The sequence below is a fragment of the Podarcis liolepis genome (genome assembly GCF_965112155.1).
Source record: "Podarcis liolepis genome assembly, chromosome: 13".
Classification (NCBI taxonomy): Eukaryota; Metazoa; Chordata; class Lepidosauria; order Squamata; family Lacertidae; genus Podarcis; species Podarcis liolepis.
This window is the reverse complement of record NC_139573.1, coordinates 50,646,143-50,670,543: the sequence shown is the minus strand read 5'-3', so window position 1 is coordinate 50,670,543 and position 24,401 is coordinate 50,646,143. Positions and strand designations below refer to the sequence as shown.

At 40.0% G+C, this 24,401-nt stretch overlaps 1 protein-coding gene across 4 annotated transcripts in view; it reads right to left on the bottom strand.

Moving 5' to 3' along the window:
• Positions 1–3,267: 3,267 nt before the first annotated feature.
• The window catches only part of UBA6 (ubiquitin like modifier activating enzyme 6), a 39,895-nt gene continuing 18,761 nt past the window's right edge, over positions 3,268–24,401 (bottom strand). For 3 of the 4 annotated variants that reach the window (XM_083473128.1, XM_083473131.1, XM_083473129.1), the window contains exons 17-34: positions 23,045–23,123; positions 21,958–22,038; positions 21,247–21,324; positions 19,219–19,400; positions 17,083–17,188; positions 15,577–15,666; positions 15,245–15,325; positions 14,427–14,555; positions 13,622–13,673; positions 13,461–13,524; positions 12,060–12,129; positions 11,277–11,348; positions 9,418–9,535; positions 8,091–8,284; positions 6,802–6,929; positions 6,429–6,516; positions 5,758–5,852; positions 3,268–5,175 (exon numbers count right to left, since the gene is read on the bottom strand). In XM_083473128.1, the coding sequence (XP_083329254.1) occupies positions 5,040–5,175; positions 5,758–5,852; positions 6,429–6,516; positions 6,802–6,929; positions 8,091–8,284; positions 9,418–9,535; positions 11,277–11,348; positions 12,060–12,129; positions 13,461–13,524; positions 13,622–13,673; positions 14,427–14,555; positions 15,245–15,325; positions 15,577–15,666; positions 17,083–17,188; positions 19,219–19,400; positions 21,247–21,324; positions 21,958–22,038; positions 23,045–23,123 (1,843 nt within the window). In that variant the 3' untranslated portion in view covers positions 3,268–5,039. Of the gene's footprint in view, positions 5,176–5,757; positions 5,853–6,428; positions 6,517–6,801; positions 7,258–7,976; positions 8,285–9,417; positions 9,536–11,276; positions 11,349–12,059; positions 12,130–13,460; positions 13,525–13,621; positions 13,674–14,426; positions 14,556–15,244; positions 15,326–15,576; positions 15,667–17,082; positions 17,189–19,218; positions 19,401–21,246; positions 21,325–21,957; positions 22,039–23,044; positions 23,124–24,401 lie in introns of those variants that run through there. The other variant, XM_083473130.1, reaches the window with a different exon arrangement.

Sequence of the window (24,401 nt, the reverse complement as noted above, 5' to 3'; positions counted from 1 at the left end):
ATTTATTGAGTGATATTCTGAGTACCACTTAGGTGGGTCATTAGGTGTGGATTAGTTGCTAAAGCCTTCGTGTCTTGACCTCTTGAATTTGTGAAGAGTTTTTCTGGGAAGATGGCTGTACTGCATTTAGTTGTGCTTTGGCTTGGCTTCGTGTATAGGGGCGAGCTGTGGTTTTGTGCCCTGTGCCAGCCAGATCTGTGTAGGGATTGCAGGGGGGTGCAGCATCCGGAGGTGCCACTATGGTTTGGTTACTGGATGGTGTCTGTAATTTATCTGTGGAGAGGGTCTGGGTTTGGGTCTGGTGTGGTTGATTGGTGGTGGCGTTCTGTGTGCCTCTGGATCTGGTGTCGGTTTTTGTGGGGAGGGCTAATTTCCAGATGTCTGGCAGGCGGGACGTGTCGTCACGCTTGTTCATGTTGTGAGGGTGTTTCTCTATCTCGATGGCTTCCATGATTATTCTCTTGTGGTGATGTTCCATGTTAAAGAGCAATTTGGAATCTGCAAAATTAATTTCGTGTCCTGTTTCTTTCATGTGTTGGAAAAGAGAGGAAGATTTTTCTTCTTTTTTGACGGCATTCTTGTGTTCTGCGATACGTGCATTTATTCGAATAAATGCACGTATCGCAGAACACAAGAATGCCGTCAAAAAAGAAGAAAAATCTTCCTCTCTTTTCCAACACATGAAAGAAACAGGACACGAAATTAATTTTGCAGATTCCAAATTGCTCTTTAACATGGAACATCACCACAAGAGAATAATCATGGAAGCCATCGAGATAGAGAAACACCCTCACAACATGAACAAGCGTGACGACACGTCCCGCCTGCCAGACATCTGGAAATTAGCCCTCCCCACAAAAACCGACACCAGATCCAGAGGCACACAGAACGCCACCACCAATCAACCACACCAGACCCAAACCCAGACCCTCTCCACAGATAAATTACAGACACCATCCAGTAACCAAACCATAGTGGCACCTCCGGATGCTGCACCCCCCTGCAATCCCTACACAGATCTGGCTGGCACAGGGCACAAAACCACAGCTCGCCCCTATACACGAAGCCAAGCCAAAGCACAACTAAATGCAGTACAGCCATCTTCCCAGAAAAACTCTTCACAAATTCAAGAGGTCAAGACACGAAGGCTTTAGCAACTAATCCACACCTAATGACCCACCTAAGTGGTACTCAGAATATCACTCAATAAATCACTCAAGATATCCCTCAAGTAATTAAGGAACAAAAGAAGAAAAGAACAACAGCCTGGGAACTTCCCCTCTGCCCAGAACTTTTGAGGCAATACACCACACCCCTCTACAGTATTTATAGGAACTCAAACACTGAGATCCCGCTCTGTTCCAGTAACAAGAAGCCGAAAGCACCAGCCTGAAGATGACGAGTGAGACCTCGTCGAAACGTCGCCTAGACACCCCAACTTTTACACGGGAAGACACCCGAGGACACCAAAACCTGCATATATATATATATATACACACACACACACACACACACACACATATATATATATATATACTCATCTTCCTTTTTTCCCCCTTTTCCTTTCCCCCCCTCTCATCCTTCTTCTTTCCTTTTTCTTTTTTCTTTCCCATAGTGGCTTATGTTTTATGCCATGTACTTTGATATTCTTTGTAGTTAATTATTTAGCTTTTTTCATTATGATTATTATTATTAAGGAATTTTCTTTTGTAATTTTGGTTGTCTATATTTATATGTATTTGTTTAAAGCAAAACAATAAAATTATATAATAATTTAAAAAAGGAAATATATTAAAAAAAATTGTCTAGTAGCACCTTAGAGACCAACTAAGTTAGTTCTTGGTATGAGCTTTCGTGTGCATGCACATGGTGCTATTAGACAATTTATATATATATATCTACTGCAGCAGGCCAACACAGCTACCCACCTGAATTAGATACCTAGATAGTGATGTGAAATCCCGCTTCCTGAAGGCTCCTTATGGGAAATTAGAGAAGCAGATCCTCGGTAGAAAGAACGGAAGGCAACCAGGGCAAAATTGAATCAAAGAGGCAAAACAATGCCTGACCTTTATTAAAGAAAAGATCTGCCGCAGCAGCGTCTCCCCGTGTCACGCAGCGAAACAGGCAAGACCCAGAACAAAAGAATCTCCAGGTTTTTATACAGTTTACATCAGGGGTAGGCAACCTAAGGCCCGAGGGCCGTATCCGGCCAAATCACCTTCTTATCCGGCCTGTGGACGGTCCGGGAATCAGCGTGTTTTTACATGAGTAGAATGTATCCTTTTATTTAAAATGTATCTCTGAGTTATTTGTGGGGCCTGCCTGGTGTTTTTACTTGAGTAGAATGTGTCCTTTTATTTAAAATGTATCTCTTGAGTTATTTGTGGGGCCTGCCAGGTGTTTTTACATGAGTAGAATGTGTCATTTTATTTAAAATGCATCTGTGGGTTTATTTGTGGGGCATAGGAATTCATTCATATTTTTTTTCAAAATATAGTCCGGCCCACAGCTGAAAAAGGTTGCTGACCCCTGGTTTACATCAAAAGCTTTTCCCTCTCCTTCACCCCCCCCATCCCTTCTAAGCATTCACAAGTGACAGGTAAGAACAGTTACAGATAGGTAGCCGTGTTGGTCTGCCATAGTCAAAATAAAAAAAATCCTTCCTGTAGCACCAGGTAAGAACAGTGTTACAATTGTGTCCGCCCCAAAATATACTTTGGATGAGGAAAAATTGTAAACGTAGGTAAATAAGAAGATTGTTGTGTTCCAGCTGCCAATGTATCCTGTCTGGCCCAGAGCTTCCTGTGGAGGCGCATGGCACAGCCAAGGGCATCTTGGCACAGGCAAAATAGCCAACCTGTGTAGAAAAATGTAAGTAACTGGGAGTGCCCAAGAAAAACACTGCTCTCCCTACATAACCAGGTACAAGTGCACTATTGGAAATAAATGTTTCTCTAGAGGGGCCCATAAATCAAAAGCGTGTATGTATAATTCACCCCTGGCTCGCACCTGCAAAATGGGCCCAAATGCAGGTGGAATACAAGGGGCTTAAAGAATTTATTCCTGCCCAGGTATTTTGGCTATAGAATGATCTTATGAATGATATACACCCACCCACATCAATGCATTATCTCAGGTTCACACACCTTAAAATGATGCGCCCGGTTGTCTGCATGGACTGCTAGTTATAAAAGCATTTTCAGTGATCCACACACTGCATACGGCAACGTATCCTATTAGAAACCATTGACAAAGCCATGCACATTTTGATTGTATGTTTTCAAATCATTTAATGTGAAAAAGACAAAAAGCAGTTTTCATAACTGCTTTGGCTGTACATCATTTCTTGTGTACACAAACCCCACTCCCACTTCAAAATGTACTGAAATAAATTCACAGATAACATGAACTGCGGAAGTGTAGAGTCTCTCTGTGTGTGTACACATCTATCTATATTACTTAAACTGAAATCACTCTGAGATCACTTATGTGAGAAGAATAATCCTCAAGATAAGACTAAGGGGCTGCGCAACAGGTAGGGAGATCTCTGTGTTGTTTCTTCTACCTGTTCTGTAATTTTCTATACTGTAAGGTCTGCAAGGAAGACTTGCTGGAAAAGGTTCTTCAGTTTCATGCCTACTGATGTATGACATCAAATGCAATTTTGCAAATGCAAAGGTAGTCTAGTTCTTACTTTTGAACACTGATTAGTAACCCCACAGACAAATAAGTAATAATAATGCTAGTGCAAGACATGATCACATCCAGATTGTGAAAAACACTCATTGCATTCCACTGGAAGTTCATGACAGCCATTCTTTTTTATTATTATTATTTCTACCCATCTTCTATAGCTTTCTGAGCTCACGGTACTTTGCCTTTTCCAAAAGTATTTAAAGCATAAAGATCAAAGCTTTTATTTGAAATATACACCTCTATTGCCACTATGGCAACATAAACAAAAGCTTCAGCACCCCTCCACGCCCCACTGTCACAAGTGTATCTTCCCACCTCCCACTGCCATAAGAAATATTTGTTGTTAAAATAAATTAATCAGCCAGTTGTCAAATCAAATATTATAAACTATAACAAAATATAATAAACTATGATCTGTATATTTGGGGAAACACATTTGTGTAGCATTAATTACATTTTAAGACTATTTTCCAACTATTTATGGAAAAATGTATTTGGTACTCATGTGCCTTTAGAAATACGAAACCGGAGAAACTGTATGTCATAATGTCAGAAAATATTGATGTAACCAAGGATCTCACTTTAGAGAGACAGTCTGAAGCCTTTGTAGACACCTGGTGATTTTTTAAAAAGCTCTAACAATGTTGAATGTGGATTTTACTTCTCTAGCAAAGCATGGAGGGGAATAAGGGGAAGAGAAGATGATAAGCAACAGCATTACCCTTCAAGTGCTACACAGATGAGCAAAATGGGCCATGATATATATGTGGCAAACTGCCATTTCATACAGACTATGGCCAAAGTTGTTTCTCTGCCTCCTAGTATATTTTGTACAGGACTATTTAAATGTGGCTGTCTAAACTGTTTTGTTAATCACTCATTTCAGGCGAAATGGAATATGTATTACTGAAATGAACGTCAGCGGGATGAACTGGCTTAGGGGCCAAGATGAAACAAAACAAAAGGAAATCAGTTTTAGGATGGTATAAATTGGCAGCTTCTTCAAATCTCAACTGCCACCTCCTTTAATGGTCAGTGTCTGTGATCAGGTTTTATGATTGCAGTTCTGGTCTTCCTGCAGTGCTTAATAAGTGTGTTTTCTTCAAAAAGAACCATCATTTCCAGCAAGCTTCCAGTCCTCCTTAGGTATAGATAGCTATGAAAATGCTACATACAAGGAAATTGCAAGTCCGATTTGCTATGGAGCTCCTTAGTACATCTCACAAAGTTCCACTGTTCTGTTTCTGAATTAAGGCTTCACCAAGTATATAGTACCATTTAAAAAATGGTGCCACACTCCTTTCATGTGGTCCTGCTATGCTGTAAAAGGTATGCCTGCATCAGTTATTTTCGTGGGCAAAATAGTAACGAACTGGTGGTCCCGGCAAGTCTTCTTCGCCATCTGTTTCTGGAGCAAATGATACTGTAAGGTCCACGTACCTCTTATTCGCTGCTGGTTTCACAAGTTTTTGCATCCTACATGACAAAAATTAAGTATCAGCAGCACATCATAAATGAACCAAGCTCTCCTGAAGTACCACAAACAAATTCAAATTGCAAGCCATATGAGAGAACTTGTTAAAGATGCAACGAATCTGGATCTGGCAAGTCCTGCATTCCAAGACACCACAGGTCTAGAAAGGAGATAGCTAAAGTTGATTTTATGAACTGTGGAGCTAGGAGGGGGGAGAGAATGGGGTTAAGTTTTCATTTCTTGCTTTGTCCTGCTTTTGTCATGTGTTTGGGCAAGGGATGCAACTGGGAAGGGCAAGACGCTGTGATTCAGTATGCAGAGGAGGAGATATGGCAATGGGATGTGACTAGCAAGATGAATAGAAGGTGGCTTAAATAATATTGGGCTACCCTCCTCTCTAGCCCTTCTCTCACCTGCCATGCCAGCAGTGCTCTCAATCTTAAAATAATGCTGTTCAAAATACCAGGGTGGTGAATTGGAAAACATCTTGCATTCAGAATCTGATCTTCAATGAACAAGCTAACAGAGCATGCACCAAACAAGATCTGGGAAGAATCGTGCTTTACTATTTAGTTAATACTTACGTCAGCTTTAATCTTTTGACATGTCCAGGCATTACAGGAACATAAAGCATTTTAACTCCCTGAACCACCATAGTTGGCTCAATTCCGTATTTCTCCTGTAACACACAGTATATGACAATTTATAAAAAACAACAACAGATTGCACTTAAGAAAAAACAAAACAACTCTTGTTACCCCAAATAAAATCAGGAGACCAGAATATCCCCCCCCAAAAAAAAAACAACCCTTAAGGGGGAAAGCGAGAGAAGGACTTGTGTGAAGGAAAAGAGACTGAAAATGCTCCAAAAACAGTCTAAACTCACCAATACAACAATAAGCAAATACAAAAGGAAAGAAGACACACAACAGTAAAAAAGCAAGGCTAGAAATGAGGGAAGAGAAACAGAACCATCTGGAGAGGAGGCAGACAGGGGACTGGGAATTTTCTGCCTGTGGATGCTAGGTGGCAGTTCTTAATGAAGAACCAAAAGTTCCAGTAAAAAAATGAAGTAGACCTGACATGTTTCCCCACTCCATATGCTACAGAACATGAACCTCCATAGACAGAATGGATTACAACTTTTGTAAAGTAGTAAATTATATGGGCCGTACACCACACTGCAGTCCACCAGAATGAAAAACAGCAACACTATCTCCTCCTTTCTACTGCCTATTTATCACAAATAGCTTACTTTGACAGCATTTATGAAGTCCAAGAGTGTGAAATCATCTTTCCCATAAATAGTCCATCGATCCCAGATTGTAAAAGATATTCCATTTCTGTCAGAGAGCAAGAATGTAAAACACTTTATCCAAGACACTGTGCTGCAGCACATTTTTCAATCATTTACTATCAGTTAATAACTAAAAGGTTGAACACAAGCTTCCCACCACAAAGCATAGCAAAAGAGGAAACGGGTCACTTTTCTATAAATTTCCACGCTCGTGGGTGTCAAATTGACACTGCCTGTATAGCCAGGAGGAGTCATTATCCCAGATACACCACCTGCCAAAATCTGCTACTTGAATACACCCATTGCTGAATCCTTCATATGTGCTATTTACCTTATTTCAGTTTTTCTCACTTCAGCTGTTTCTGTGAAGACAATTATTGGAATGGCCAAGTTGAAAAAGCAGTTTTTGTATGCTTGAAAGGGGTAGCCACCCACAATTTTGATCAATTCCAAAGCAACCTAGGGAAGAAATGTAAGAATTGGAAATTTTTTTGCAGTAGCTAACAAACAAAGAACTAAAGAAGATGTAGCTGTTCTGATCTGTACAAGATGCAACATGAACCAAAGTAGTCTGGAATCAGTCTGGAAGATCAGAAAAAAATCTCTGAATTTAAACCCAACAGTGTGCCCCATTAACAGTTAGGAAGGTATATGTGATAACCAGGAAAAACTGCAGCAAATGTTTCCATTTTCCCACCCCATAAATTGTTTATATCACCTCTTTCCTACAGCTGACACGCTGTCTCCATCAAAGGAAAATTAAGGTGAAGAATTAAAATGAGACTAACTTCAAGCTGACAGAATATGCCAAATTAGATGGTTTATCAGGAAAAATAAAGAATAAATCAAAACAGGAATTTGTTTCAAAATGGGAGGTTTTCAAAGATTATCTGAAAAATAAATATAGTAGTTTAAATTCTGTTGCAGCATTCGAGGAACTTCAGTAATACTTGCAAGGTAGATATAAGAAATTAGATTTATTGAGAATAAGTTTAATTATGATAAAAGCGTGTAATGGCAAAAAGTAATATGAATTTGAAATATGGAATAGACGGGAGGTTGGGTCTTTAGTGTTAAGACCAATAGATGTTTTATTGTTTGCTAAGAAAATTATGTGTCTATGGTTATTTTTGTACAGTGGTGCCTCGCAAGACGAAATTAATCCGTTCCGCGAGTGTCTTCGTCTTGAGGCTTTTTCGTCTTGCGAAGCACGGCTATTAGCAGCTTAGCGGCTATTAACGGCTTAGCGGCTATTAACGGCTTAGCGGCTTAAAGAAAAAGGAAACAAACTTGCAAGACGTTTCGTCTTGCGAAGCAAGCCCATAGGGAAATTCGTCTTGCGGAACGACTCAAAAAACGGAAAACTCTTTCGTCTTGCGCGTTTTTCGTCTTGCGAGGCATTCGTCTTGCGAGGTACCACTGCAATTTGTGTGTAATTTGGTATTTGTGTGTGTGTGTTTTTTTTCTTGTTGTATAAATAAAAAACTTTTTTAAAAAAGAGACTACCTCCTATTCCCATGACAAACTAACATTGCTAATAGGAAGAGAGCCTTCTGCCTTGCAACCTTTGGCCAACCCAGCAGAGAAGCTAGCAACCGCAAAAAATGCGCCCTCACTCACCAAGCCAGACACAGCCGCTGTGGAAGTTGCAATGGCAGGGATAATCTTTCCGGCAATCCGTTTTGTTTTGAGTCGATCTGCTGGTTCGATGTTATACATCTTGGCTCGCAGATTTGAAGCTGCTGTAATGAAGTCTATGTGCCCGTTACTGTCGTCATCCTTTTCAAAAGCAAGTTCCTTCATTTGTAAATCATCTGTTTGGAAACAAATTAATTCATTGTTTAGGAATCTGTGGTCTTTTAGTTCACAGAATCATAGAAATGGAAGGAGTGCCAAGGGGTCATCTAGTCCATATGTGGTGGGAATGTAAGAAGGTTAAAGGTTTCTGGGAATTAATATATAATGAATTGAAAAAGATGTTGAAATATACATCTGTTAAGAAACCAGAGGCTTTTCTTTTAGGAATAGTAGGAATTGAAATAAATAGAAAGGATTGCAAACTTTTCCAATATGCAATAACAGCAGCGAGAGTTTTATTGGCCCAAAAATGGAAACAGGAACAACTACCGACGCTAGAAGAATGGAGAATGAAGCTGATGGATTATGCAGAACTGGACAAATTAACAGGGAAGATTAGATATTTACAAGACCACAAGTTCATCTAGGATTGGAGAAAATTTACAGATTATTTGGAATGTATACGTGATAAGCAAATAACGCTAGTGGGTTTTAAAGAAGCTCTGTGAATGTTTGAGAAATATTGTAATAGAACAAAATATGAGGGAGAGGGTATATAAAATGCAATACAAAAATTAAGAAATGTGTAATTAAAAATTTGAATAATGGATGACGATCAGTGAGGCTGAAGGAAGTCTAAAAGAGAAAATATGTGATAAACTGTGATTTGATATTATAAATATATGTTGGAAAACTAATATTTTTTTTTTTTTAAAGGGTTATCTAGTCCAACACCCTGCAATGCAATTTTATGAAATACATTGTTAGTTTGGTTCAATTAAAGCCTTCTCCATCTTGTGAGTAGATTATATTAGCCCATTTTGGTACTGGGTTCAGGGAGGCTCATCTGGCGCCACCATTAGATATGTTTGGCCTTAAGTAACAGTTCATTTCGTTTTGTGGTCTGGGTTCCTTTTACTTATATTCCTTGGTCTCTTGTATTCCCACCTACCCAGCTTATCTGTTCAGGGTGTTGTGAGTTTAATGTGCTGATGCTGATATTCTCTGTTTTGAGTGATTCTATTTGAGCTAATAGTTCTATCTGAGCTAAAAGGATCTAATATAAATATATTGATTGGAAATGTATTGTATTGTAACTTTCGACTTATAAAATAAATAAATAAATAAATATCTAATAATTAATACTCACTTTTTGTAGCTTCATTGGCCAATATGGCAGTCTCCAACTGAAGTACAGCATTCCTTTCATCCTCACTGCTTATTGGAATGGGATCTGGTTTCCTCACCGTTTCATCTGTTTGTACAACCTGAGAACATCAAAAGTAAATAGAATAAATGTGAGTGTATGAATCTATTTCTGTACGATACCTTGATTTATTGAAGCAAATTGAGTTATTCATCAATAAGTAACGTTTTAGTCAAATAGAGAAAACCTGTATTTTTTAATTGCAATATTATGTAAAATGATAATCTGAAGAAGTGTGCATGCACACGAAAGCTCATACCAAGAACAAACTTAGTTGGTGCTACTGGACATTTATTTATTTTTTTAAATGTAAAATGAGGGAACATTTTCAGCCTGGTGGCCTGGATCCTGAGGTCCCCCACTCTGGCAGCCACTTTGACAGGCGGGGCCACTCACCTGTCATCACCTAGACACCAGATGACCCATTTTTCCTTTGCAATGTGGCTTGAACTCAAGAGGCACGGCAAAGGAACATCTCCCCAGCCAATTCAAGTGGGGCTTGACAACACTGCTGATAATTTCAAGCCCTACTTGGACCAGCTACATTCCAGAGTTTCCAGTCAAAAAATCCCAGGTGTAGATGATCCAAGCAAGCTTTAAGTCACTGCCAATTAGCTGGCTGGCACCAACTTCAAGCCTAAATTTCATCAGGGATCAGCTACACCCCAGAGCTGTGCTTTGCAATTCACAAAGCAGCAACTTCAAGCCTTGAAGACTCTCATGATTCTTCCTTTGCAGCTATGTCAAAGGCTCCAGTCTTATATCTGAGATCATGTGCCAGTATGAGGGAGGGGGAAAAGAGGTGAGCATGGCTTGCAGGAATATGGCCTCATGGGCCAAGCTGGGACCCTTACTGGGCCCAATCAGGTCCACAGGCCAGAAGTGACCCACAACTGTTCTAAAACACCACATTTTGGAGCGATACTAAAGCAGTTTATTAACTCTGTCTAAAAATCAACAGTACAAACATAGATGGAACCTATGAGCCTACAATTAGAAACTTAAGGCAGAACTGCATGTGCACTTAAACAGAGTCTAATACTTTCTGTAAATGTGGGGTTTGGCACAAACAGCACATTTCCAGCACGTCTCCAAAATTTTTTGGAAACATGCTTCCTAAGACTATATCACCGAAGGAGGGGCTTTGCGCTAAGAAAACCAGGTCTACACTAAAGAAATATACTTTACTTTGTATTATTAAAGTTAGTTTTACAAACTCTTGCATCATTTAATCATTTAAGCGAAAAGCTAAAAATATTTGCATGCTAAATATTAGTATGGAAACACTTGTAGAAGAGGGACGGGGAGCTTGTGTCCACCCAGATGTTGCCAGACTACTACTCCACTCATCTCTGACAATTGGGCATGCTGGCTGGGGCTGATGGGAGTTGGAGTCCAACAACATCTAAAGGGCCACAGCTTCCTCCCTCCTGCTTTAGAGTATTCCAAGCCCTGGCACAAATTACATCAGGCATAGGCAACCTCGGGCCCTCCAGATGTTTTGGGACTACAACTCCCATGATCCCTAGCTAACAGGACCAGTGGTCAGGGATGATGGGAACTGCAGTCCCAAAACATCTGGAGGGCCGAGGTTGCCTATGCCTGAATTACATGGTCATATTGTTTACAGCCGCCCTATAAAGGTAAGCCAGAAGCCAAGAGAGAGCAGTGAGTTCATGGCAACTGCGACAATACTGGAGAACTGGAAAGCAGCCTATAGAACATCATGCATAGGATGAATAAAAAACGGATCATCAAGAAAAGGGGAGTAGTGAAGAGGAACACTATTTAAATGAGCTTACTTTGTTAGAAGGCCGAAACTCTTGAATCCTCAGTCCGGAAATGATCTTTAAAATAGTTTCTTCTGACATATCCTGTGTTTTGTTAAAACAGCACCAGTTAGCATGAATGGATGAAACCACATGTCCTCTGCTCTTCAACTTTAAGCCAAAACTAATTAAGAATCCACTTATCCCAATAAACATCGAAGGAACCTATAACTTATCAAGCGCGTGGCTCATGAACATTTCCTAGCAAACTTTTCTACAAAAGCTGAACCTTGTATACCTTGCACACATTCCAAATAAGACACATTTTCTAAAACAAAATGCATGTGAACGAATAAATACTGATGGACTAATGGATATCGCTTTTACACCAGACACATAAATATATACAAAGGGAAGTCAATTTTGCATTTATTTTAAGTTAGTTTGCAAGTGCATTATTAAAAGTAGAGATGGGCCAGGACACAAATTTCAATAATCCAGGCAACAAGATTAGATTTCAATGCATCTGCCAAAATACATTGCAAGAAAGAATTCTATCAAAGTAAAATATCAGGAAGAATAATTCATAGAGGTGGGATATAGGTCTCATAACTTATTCAAAGCATCTTTGGACATACTGAAGATTCCTGAAGATTCAGTCGCTGCCAGTAGCAGGAGTAATGCTTTGTCTAAAAGTTGGATTTTGAAGCATATTTTCCCTTTGTAACAAAAATGCTTCACTTACCAAATGATTCTGAAAAATTAACACAGAGAGCCAAACAGTGCAAATTCTACACCCTCCAACTGAAGGCTTACCTTTTCTGTAAAAGGGATACAGTAAATAACTGCAAATAATTTTGCTGTACTCAATATGAAGCTGTAGTGCCTGGAGGAAAAAGGAGATCGGGGTGGGTTTTTACTCCATTTTCCTGCATTCAGATATACTTCAAACCTAGCTAACAATGGGAAGGAGAAGAAATTCACTGAGCAGTTGAAGCAGAGGGGCTGAAAGAACAGGGGGCAAGGTTGCCTTTGAGAAAACGCTTACCTGCTTAGCATGTTTGCTTTTAAATGGCAAAGATTCAGAATACACCTACTTCAGAGAAATTTCACAGAGCAAATCCCTTCAGACTACAACTATGAACATATACGTAGGAATTACCTGTACTTTGTAATGTATAGCATGCGGAAGTGTGAGTTCAGAGTTCACCCATCTAATTATGATGAATTCTTTTTTATAAAGTGAAGAGAAAGAGCTGGGGAAAGATGGGAGGTGCAGAATGATATGACTTAACAGAGGAGGATGCTGTTCAAGCTATAAGGAAGAGTCTGGCAGAAGTCACAAAGCTGGGAGCAAGAGGGAGCAAGAACTAAAGGAAGCTGCCTGCTAAATATGCAGCACACATGAAAAATAAAAGTGACAAACAGAGGCAGCAGAACTGGATAGTTCAAAATAAGAGTGGCAGAGAACCTTCTTTAGGAACTTGGCATTGCCAGGAAGTGCTAATATTCCTGACCCAAAATGCAGACTGCTTGCACTTCCTATCTCCTTCTAAATGAAGCAAAAGGAGGGATTACGAGCTGCAGGCCCTGGCACTGCTTCTGAAGGAATGCAGAACCACACTACAGGGATCCTTCAGAGCTCACTGTGGATCACACAGAGATTGGAAGCACAGTGAAGGTTTGCCATATGGAGATGTTGGTTGTCAGAAAGCAGAAAGGGGTAATGTAAGACTTGGAAGTAGAAATGTGCAGTCAATATCTATTTTGCTCAGGAATTGATAATGTTAAATTCGAACTGTCGTTCTTAGTAGATGCTGACAGCAAATCCCCAAAATGCTGTCTAAAGTTGAAATGGAGTTTTGCGTGGAAAGTGCCAACAAGAAAACTGTTGGGTGGGAGCAGCATAAACAAACATGCACATGAGGCAACTCTCATGAAGATATCCGAAGTTTGATGTATGGCAAATACTCAAAGAAAAAACTGCTGGCGAAAGGAAACAAGTCACAAAGTTACACATTATTTGATGTGGGTGGGTTTCAGATTAGAGGAGTCAATAGATTATTCTAAAGGCCATATAGGTTTTTAGGACATCTTCTTTGAAGAGATCGTCTAATAACACACCTTTTATATGAGTATCAATATGCCCACAAACAGATCATGTGAAGTTCTTTGCCTCTTACAATAACAATAGTGTAAAGAGAGAGATTTACTCACAAAGGATCGTTGATATCAAACTGTATCGGGAAAGGTGGTCTCTTTGGTGACTGCCAAAATAAACCTGGTGGTTTGAAAGAAAGCATTTTGAATCTTAAAAGGATTGAAGTTAAAAATACATCAAACATATCAAAATTAATTTAAACTTTTACTGTACTTACTGCCATCTTTTAATCGTGTGTCTATGGGAAATGAATGAAGTAACTGGAGTGCCTAGATGGGAAGAAATACTCTCAATGAAGTGAGATAACACACATCAGCACATGTTTACATTACCGAAACCTTGCAATTCATTCTGCTGCTCTAAAGCCAACCTTGTTTTTAACAGAAAGGTAGAAAGCATTCTCATTAGCCATTAAAATATTCAGTTCTAAAACACTTTCTGGCAAATTCGTCCCTATGCAAAATTGTTTTGAGTTCCGTATCTAAGAACTGAAGGAATTAAAGTATGTCTACCAAATGTAGCTCTATCGGAATGCCTTACTTGCCATAGAAGGGTAATTAAAGGCACTTCAAAGATAGACTACTTTGGCAAGACTTGGCTTCCATTCTTTTCCATTATAAATGAGACAGGATATACTTTTATTCCACTCACAACACAATAATCTCTGTGGAGAGGATACTTGAATTGACAATGCATAAATAAAAATATTGCTTGTGTACTGTCTACTGCATATGAAACTTAGTAAGAATGTACCACTGGACAAGTTACTGTAGTTATATGTTGTATTTACATGAAAATCAATGAGAATTATTTGGATTTTTATAGAAAAGTGTGTCTACCAATACAACTGACATCATTTCAAGATAAAAGATAATCCAATGCTAGTGAAACTACTGAGGTCTTCCCCTCGTGTTAAAATGATTAGACAACAGCTCAATGAGCATTAAATGCACATTGCAAATTGACAATTTAAAGAAATCATAGCATCAGCCACCAGATTGAAACAGATCTCAAATGCTCACCTTATGATTAAAATATTTCTCAAACTTTAATCTTGCTAATTCAACACACTGGGGCCAACTTCTTGGCCTTCTACTAAGGCATTTAATAACTTGGAAAGAGCCTTCCAAACTCTCGCCAGACTTTATTCTCTAGGAAAGGGAAAATAAAGGTGGAAATGGGAGAACACGCACAAGTCAGCAAACACATTACTATTCATGAAGTATCACCCACGTCACAATTCATTTTCTGCTTCCATTTAGATGGAAACCAGTAAACTGGACCAGCCTACTACAGGGGAAGTGAACACGGCACCCTCCAGATTTTTTTAGACTACAACTCCCATCATCCCTGATAACTGGCAATTCTGGCTGGGGCTGATGTGATGTGTAGTCAAAAACACCCAGAAGGGAACATTTTGTCTACCCCAATCAACTAATACAATTTGAAATGCATATAATTTTTACTAACAGCTTCTGACAAACAGTGAAACATGCAGAGACTAAAATCAGCAGCTGTAAAATGGAGGTTCCTCAGATTCATCTGCTACTGCTATTTAGAATACCTGCACAAAGCCCTTGAAATTATTCACAATAAGCTTAAAAACGCAAATTCCGCCCCATTCGCTTTTCTTTCTAGGTAGAATTAAGTTGCTACTTCCGGTCCAAACCTTTGTATACCCCAAGCCTGGAACAGCATGAAAACATAGGGGTCTTAGTTAGATTTCACCACTGTAGTAAAATCAGTCTGTATTACCAGCTACCTGCAAGGCTTAGCACAGCAAAGTTACGACATCCAGAGTAGCTTTACACGCAATATTCAACATAAAGTTAGCTATTACCTGTAACACCTCTTCCGCTGATGGATACGTTTGCCAAAACTTGTTAAACAGGGAAGGCTTGTGTGAAAAAGCGCTTTCAAACTAAAAGAAAAGGAGTTATGAGAAAATAGCATTGGATTTCCTTCCCATCTCCAACTGTGTTTCTTGGGGGGTGGGGTGTGTTGGTGCCCTTACTGAAATGTGTAATTCTCCTTCATTTCAGTGCAAGAGAACTTCCCACTGAATTGTGCCCATAATCACAGAATTGTAGAGTTGGAAGGGACTACGAGGGTCATCTAATCCAACCCCCTGCAATATATCATGCAATAACAATAACAAACAGACAAACTTGCCTTGTCTCTTGCCCACTGTATTGTGTGCTCAGTGGCAGCTGGGAAAGACTTTAAAGTACAAAATGGTATTTCTTCTTCAGGCGGATCTCGCTACATGTAAAAAAAAAAAAGGACAAAAGATCAAAATATATCATATACAAATGCAGCTGTTTTACCTCTTGCACTATTTATTTCTAATATCAGATCAATTTCTTTCTGTACTCCAGGGGTAGGAAACCTATGGTCTTCCAGATGCTGATGGACTACAACTCCCAACATCCCTGCCTATTGCCACTGCTGGCTGGTGTTGATGGGAGCTGGAGTCTATCAAGATTTGAAGGGCTCTGGTTCCCCACCGCTGCTATACATACTTGCCTGGGAACAAGTCCCAATGAATTCAACTGAACTTCCTTCCAAGCACTCATGTACAGTGGATCCTCGGGTTACATTGGCTTCTGGTAACGTAACTCCGGTTGCGAATGCGGCAAACCCGGACGTGTATACTTCCGGGTTTTGCTGTGCGCACATGCGCAGAAATGCACTATAGCACCGCCTTTAGATGCGGACTTTTTGGAGTACGTACGGACCCTCGGAACGAATAAAGTTCGTATCTGGAGGGTCCACTATATAGGTTTGTGCTTTTGGTATTGATTACTGACAGGCTACTATTTTTTTCCTTTACAAATGAATATTTATTTTGAGATATACGTATATCCATACATACAATACTCAAATGGACTTGTTACAAGGCCAAGAAGGTTTCTGAAAATATTGACCTCACAGAATCAGATTGCCATAAAAGCCCCGGTAAAAAATACCACTCTATACAATTAACTGAGCTCTTATAAGAACTTTTTACTTCTTGGAATATATACACTTTATTGACTGGCATCCACAAAGCCATGCAGTCAGTTTTGCATGCCCATGGACACTTTGGACTTGTGTCTGTCCCCCTCTCTTTGGCACATGGCAAACCACTTTTGAAACTGAGGGGCCTTTCAAAAGCAGTATGTGGCGCTGCATTGGGGTTTGGAATTCAAAGTTTAAAAAAGTGGGGGGGGGGGGGGAGATCACAACGGGCATGGCCAAGCTGCCGAGTGCACTTAGAGCCAGCTCTGTGATTTGACAATGCATCTACAAGAATGTTCCAAAGGATCACACACTTTATGGAAGAGTAAGGAAGAGATATGGATTCATCAAGCTAAGTACCGTACTTTTCTGTCTATAAGATGCCCCCATGTATAATGTATTTTGGGGGGCTCAATTTTAAGAAAATGGGGGGGAGATGGCACAGAGTTGTTGAGCAATTTGGGGGGGGGGATTGCTGAACCGAATATCACTCACACAACATGAAAATGCTAACAATCGCTAGATCCTGCTCGTGGATGCAACCAATCTCCCATCCCCCCCTTTGCACTACCCATGTATAACATGACCCACCCCTTTCCCCCTTTATTTTGGAGTAAAAAACCCTCATCTAATACACGGAAAAGTACGGTACATTGTTTTTGTAGATGGAGCACTTACATGACTGTTGTACGATTCTGTTAGGTGAGGCACAATGACTTCTGTATGCCCTTTGGTCCCCATCGTTCCGGAATCTAAGAGAGGGCGCAAGCTTGCCAGGCAGCGACTACATAGAAGAAGAAAATAAGTGAAGAAAATGAACACATCAGGGTAGATGCCAGAGTGCAGGGGGGAGACAAAAACCATGGTATGACCTCCTGGCTTTGGTGTAATTGGTTTAAAACAAGGGATTTCAGTCGTTGCAGGAATTAACTAGTGGCGTATCATTTATCTACTGGCTTTCCAATTAAAAATAATGCTTGGCAAGTTTTAAACCATTTATATCATCAACAATTAATACCTAAGGCACACAATTCCTGCACCTGAACAAGATTTTGAAACGTATTTCAGATAGTGATCTAAAGAACCAAAACTCTAGATGGAGAAACAGCTCTATGGAACAGGGCCTAGCCACATCACACCCAGTGCCTACATTTTAACGCAACTGAGAACAATAACTAAGAACTTCAAAATTCCGGAAATGCCCTGTGATGAGGATCTGCTTTGCTTCCTTTTTTCCTCAATCTTTATGCCTCTGTGGTTTGCAGAAGATGAGCCTTCCTAGGAAGAATTCTACAGCTTAGAAACAGCCACAGGGAAGGCTCTCTATTGCCACACTTCGTCTAACAACATGGAGAAACACCTCTTCAGTAGGTCTTACTGAGCACATACACTCATATGGGAGGAAGCAGCTGTTTACGTATCTTGAGCCTAAGCTGCTGAGTGTCAGTACCACTATACAGCAACATTAGAGAAAAGGGACAAAAGTTGCCAATGCAAATGTAACACAGGCAGTGTTTATCTGCCCCTCTGCCCTTTGTTGCTTCTTAGCACCAACGGAAGAGGCAGGGGGCCAATCTGGATCAGAGCACAGGGGAGAGCAAAGAAGTTAAAGGCTTGGGGTCCAATCCAGATTGGGAGCTAGTGGAATTTATTTATTTTATTAAATTTATATACTGCTGTCAGGGAACTGCCATCAGCTCAGAGGAGAGAGGGGGAAGGGCAGTTGTGTTATAGGGAACCTCCTAAAATCTTGCAAAGCAGTTCTTCCTCCGGCGAGGAGGAAAGCCCTGCCTCTAGTGGAGAGGAGGTGCAGCAACCAGGGGATGCTAGGGAGAGTCTCAACACAAGCCTGGGCAAACTGGAGAGGAGGGAAGTAGCCCTTTGCCAGCGCCCATTCTGCGCAGTAGGTTTCTGCGCAGTAGGTTTCAGGGTGTAGAAGGCTGGGGGTCACGCGACTGTTATGCTGGGGGAGGTACAAAGACTGACCACTCCCAGATTCTGCTAGCAATTGAACCAGACATTAACTTATGACGCTCTTCACTGTAAATAGTTTGCACTAAGAATAAAGCCTGGAAAAGACAGGGCGGAGTCTTGCCTGTTTATTCTCGAGCAACCACACCAGCACCTGACAACTGCCATTCATTCGAGGACCACAGGGCTGTTTACAGTATAGAAGTAGCCCCCAATTGTGCTGGCTATCTTCTCTATAAAAACAAGCCCCACCTATTCAAGCAGTTGCTATATGAATGGTGTTGCAACAAGTTAGGACCTCAGATTTATATACTTCTAGACCATACACAGTCTGACCACATAGTGTAGTGCATGAGCAAGCTACCAGATGCTACCAGATGTATACATTTTAATGAGTCAGAAACCCAATGCATTCGTAGACAGGCCCCTCCAATGAGAGTCCATAACACTTGAGATACATTTGCAACTACACATTGTTGGGTCATTAATCAAGTTAACATTCCCAATCAGAAATTCCAGTAAAACTAGTAGAACAATAACCCGTAGTAGTAGTAGTAGTAAAAGTTGCTTCAAATAGAGCTATTGAGGCATTTTCTCAAAAAAAAAAAAGACATGCTGTGCTCACAATGGTGGCAGATATATATAAAATTAAATACTAAACTAATTTTAAACAAACTAGGAGATTAAAAACATGGCTTGAAGTAGATTTGATGCAACTGGTTTTGAATTATCCACAGCTGTGCCAAGAAAGCACAGGGAAAACTGCCGCGAAGGGTGGCAAGGACAGAAATGCTATGAAGGGTGGGAAAGGGTACAAATTGAACTCTCAGATCATGCACCTACCTGTCAATGTATCTCCTTGCCTCCACATTGTCTAGCGCAGTCACAACTACATCTTGCGCAGTGTAGAAATCATCATTGTACACGTTCTCAGTAGCTGGGCAAACTTTGTTCAGATATGGGTCTATCTTGATCTGAGGATTGATGTTACGTGTCGCTGTTGCTGCTGTACAACTTTTGGGCTTCTAAGCAAAATTAAAATATTCATAAACTTTGGTTAATATTCTTGCTGGAAAAAGGCAATTGCGATGCAAAACAAAAGCTTCCAAATCACTGATAACATACTCAAAAGAATCATCCCTTTAGTGAAATGAGGTATGAAATAATGAGCTGAATAGACACGTAACGCTAACTCTTGAGCAAAGTAAATGAATAAAACATTCTGTTTTACCACGTTGAACCCTTTAATTCTGGAAAGAACAACTGACAGCAAAAATTAATCAAAGTTCTGTACTAAGGCCGATACAAAACATTTCCTAAAATAAAATACAGTAGAACCTCGGAAGCCAAATGCCTGTAAACTCGAACGGTTCGGCCCCCGAACGACTGAAAACCAGAAGTGATTTTTCCAGTTTTTGAATGATTTTTGGAAGCATGAAAGTCTGGCACAGCTTCCAACTGGCTGCAGCCAATCGGAAGCCGCGCCTTGGAAGTCTTGGAAGTCGAACAGGATTCCATTTGACTTCCAGGGTACGACTGTATTTTGTAACTGGAAAGCTCAGAGACCATTTATAGAGCATGTGTAAGCCAAGCAAGACTAAGGATACATCTAGTCACTACACCTCCCAGAGTTCTGCTCTCCTGAGTTCATCATAGCTCGTGATTATCACCCAACCCAGTTAACCCTTCCTTAAGCCACGGAAATCTGGAGTCTTCTGCATGTTGCTACTAATTTAATACTGCTGTTACTATTTTGGTGTTCTTTCCCTATTTCTGTCTTGATTGTTATTCCACTGATGTGGTTGTTAGCTGCACTGAGAATTCTTTTAGGAATGGAAAGATGAAACATGCTATTATTTATTAAACAGCGGCAGAATACTGGCAATCTGGACCAGCAATGCCTCTCTATAGCATCTCTCTCTCTCTCTCTCTCTCTCTCTCTCTCTCTGTTTCCCAACCATTCTAACTAAAATTCTTTTAACTGGAGATATCATGGTTAAACCTAAAACATTATTTTTAATAATAATAATTTTGAGCCTTATTTACAAAATAAACTCAATATGGTCAACAGATTAAATACCTTTATTATATGATTAAGCTAACTTATTACAAAAGAACACATATAACGTTTGTAATTTTCTGAAACAACAAATTCAATGATAATATCCAATCTTAAGCTGCTTTCAACCCACTGCAACACTATTTCTTTATTGGTTTATTTTGTTTATTAATAAAATAATAAATAATAAAATAAAATTATGGTAATAATTATTAATTGTATAATGAATAATATAATCCAAACCAGACCCAATACAATAAAACGCAACAAACAAATCCAACAATCATTAAAATAAACACTACTTTAGCAAGTAAAAACATTAATCAGTCAAACTTCTACATGCAAGGTGTGTGCTCTGCCTTTTGAGCTACGTATACAGCCCTGGTGTTAACCACATCTTCACCAAAAAAATCAATTTATTTTGTCCTAGGGTAAATATATGAAGATTCACCTCAATAACTTTAAAATACCATATTTTTCGCTCTATAGGACACACCAGACCATATGATGCACCTAGTTTTTGGAGCAAAAAAAGAAGAAAAAAAATATTCTGAATCTCAGAAGCCAGAACAGCAAGAGGGATCGCTGCGCAGCGAACCCTCTTGCTGTTTTGGCTTCTGGGATAGCTGTGCAGCCTGCATTCGCTCCATAAGACGCACACACATTTCCCCTTACTTTTTAGGAGGGAAAAGTGAGTCTTATACAGCAAAAAATGTGGTAGCTCTTAAAATAGAAAGTTGATTCCACAACCTCACTTTACTTTTTCAAAAATATGCACAAATTGCTTTTTCTCACCAACCACTCCAACTTACCTGTATATGGTGTGGACGGAACAGAAATTGCCTATTTAAATTGGATTTTTCTATTAAGTCAGGATCTGTAATTGTAACCTATAGTAGGTTGGAGAAATAGGTGGAATTACAAGTTATGGTTAATATAAATCTTTGATTGTTTCTAGTTTGAATCAGTCCTGAAAGCCCTCAATTTGGTTACCCCCCCCAATGATTATTAAGATAGAATTTCCCCTCTACCCTAAAAAATGCATGTCATCTTATACTGAGTAGTCATTCCTGCCCAGAAATATATTCAAAATCATAGCTCTTTCCAATTAACAGGACTACAAAATGGCATGAATTCAGGCTTACTTTTACAACTAATAAATTATCACCTAAAAATGCCACATAGCGATTGACCAACTAACCTACAGATGTATCAAAATTGGTATGGTAGTTCAGCGCTACCTAGAATTCTGATAAACACATATTCCAATACATTGTGATTTCTGGAAGTTCAAAAACAGAAACCAAGACATGGAAATGTGAGGTTACAGAACCCAAACGTGTAGTCGTAACAAAGCACCCTCCATTATTACATGGAGAAATTGGCAGGACAGAGATTCCCCTCCAAGTTCTATCACACCCAAGGCATAATAGATCTGATCTTACGAAGATCATAAAATAATTTTTAAACAACTTGCAAACAGAGTAAAAAGAACTGAAATTAGTATGGAAAACCAAACCTACCATGCCCCTTTCTCGTCCAGTGCCAACACCAAGGAGCGCAAAATTTTTCAACATTTCACAGCCTATCGCACCACAACCAACCTGCAAAATAATAGATGTATAAATTTCCAATCCTTACGCAGATATTATACATTTCCATCCTTCAGGCAGCTAAACCTTTAGTTGAGCTTCTTGTTTGATAAAACTAGAATACACAAAATTCTGGGGGGGAAATCCCTAAACTGTTATGCCAAGGACATATTGACATGCTATCATACCTATTGGCTGGAAATTTAGACAGCCTTTCAATTGTGAAATGAAAGATTGAAGATGCCATAAAGAGAAAATTATACCTAACTAAAGTATCTGAAGTTAAATACTGGACTGAAACGCATCAAAAGATGCAGAATTCCAGCTCCTACTATAAAAGGCATCACTATGAGCCATCTGGGTATTTTGCATGTTTTAACCCACCACTATATGTTCTAAACTTCCAGGAAAAGGTAGTTTCAAAGTTCCAACTAATTCACAGAACAGTAATTTCTAAAATACTTGTCCACTGGGTTTTCTTACTGCAATATAATACAGACTACTATCCAACAAGGGACGCTGGTGGCGCAGTGGGTTAAACCACAGAGCCTAGGACTTGCTGATCAGAAGGTCAGCGGTTCGAATCCCCGCGACAGAGTGAGCTCCCGTTGCTCGGTCCCTGCTCCTGCCAACCTAGCAGTTCGAAAGCACGTCAAAGTGCAAGTAGATAAATAGGTACCGCTCCGGCGGGAAGGTAAACGGTGTTTCCATGCACTGCTCTGGTTTGCCAGAAGCGGCTTAGTCATTGGCTCCCTTGGCCAATAAAGCGAGATGAGCGCCGCAACCCCAGAGTTGGCCACGACGGGACCTAATGGTCAGGGGTCCCTTTACCTTACTATCCAACAAAGGCAATAGGGTCAGTGCTGTTAACCAGGCTGGTGGTTCAAGCCCACCCAGGGACAGCTGAGGGCAGGATTCCTGCATTGCACAGAGCTGGACTAGATGACCCTCAGGGTCCCTCTTCCAACTCTACAATTCTGTGACATAATCTCAGACTTATCCTACAAGCCATGCTTACCAAGAAAACATTCAGACGGTGCAGCTTCTGACACAAGGAGTCTCCAATGCAGGCTCTCAAGGCGTCATACCTGTCCCCTCTGTTGCAGACAGATGTGGGAAAGGAGTGAAGATAACACTGACAGATTCTATCAAACATATTTTGCTGCACTGTGAGAAATATGAGCAAGCCAGGACTGAACTGATATTACCCTTGCTGGTACCTTTCCCGGGAAAATCAGAGGCTTACTATGTCAGGTTCCTACTGGAAGACCGGACAAACGCTAGAACATTAGCAGTGGTGAAGTTTTTAATCAGTGGTTGCAAGAACCAATGATCCCTATCTTTAAATCTGAACAAAATGCTTAACCTGGAGGTAGGCTGTCTGAATTGTGCACTGCTTTGTAACGATTTGTTGGGTCTCTGGACCGTAATAAAGATTGTATTGTATTGTATATCAAGCTGGCTTTAAATAAAATTAAATTAATTAACATTGATAGAAAGAGACAAAAATGTTTCAGAATTGCTTCACTTGTGTATGGCAGTGGAAGGGAACAAAGATGCTCATATTTCCCTAGCATACTCTCCTCCTTCCAATATCACAAAATAAGCGTTTCTAAAAAGCATTAAACAATGACAACAAATAAATAAATAAATAAACAAATAATAATAATAATAATACAATTTATATACCACTATATACCACCCTTTAACAGATCTCAGGGCAGTGTACAACATTAGAAACACATTACAAAACATCAATGATAAAACATAATAAAACCATAATAAAAAGCATACTGACAGACAGCCTAATAAGAAAATAATAGTAACAGTCCCTCTCCCTCACACACTGACAGACTGTAGATTATTTAATAGCCACTGGCCTGGGTAAAGAGGAATGTCTTTGCCTGCCAGCAAGCCTCTCTGGGGAGAGCATTCCACAATTGGGGAGCCACCACAGAAAAGGCCCGTTCTCTTGGACATAGAGAAGGGCCTCAGATGCCAAGCACAGGGTATGGGTCAGTTTGCATGGGGACAGGCTGTCCTTAAGGTATTGAGGTCCAGAGCTGTGTACATACACAGCTGTCAATTGAAGGCAACACTTTAAGCATCTGATGAAGTTGGCTCTAGTCGATGAAAACGTATGCCACGTAAGTCTTATCAGTATTTCAGGTGCCATATTCTTGTTGTTTTGTGTTTTGTTTTTTTTTTTGCTCTAAAACATGGGTAGGCAAACTAAGGCCCGGGGGCCGGATCCAGCCCAATCACCTTCTAAATCCGGCCCGCGGACGGTCCGGGAATCAGCCTGTTTTTACAGGAGTAGAATGTGTGCTTTTATTTAAAATGCATCTCTGGGTTATTTGTGGGGCATAGGAATT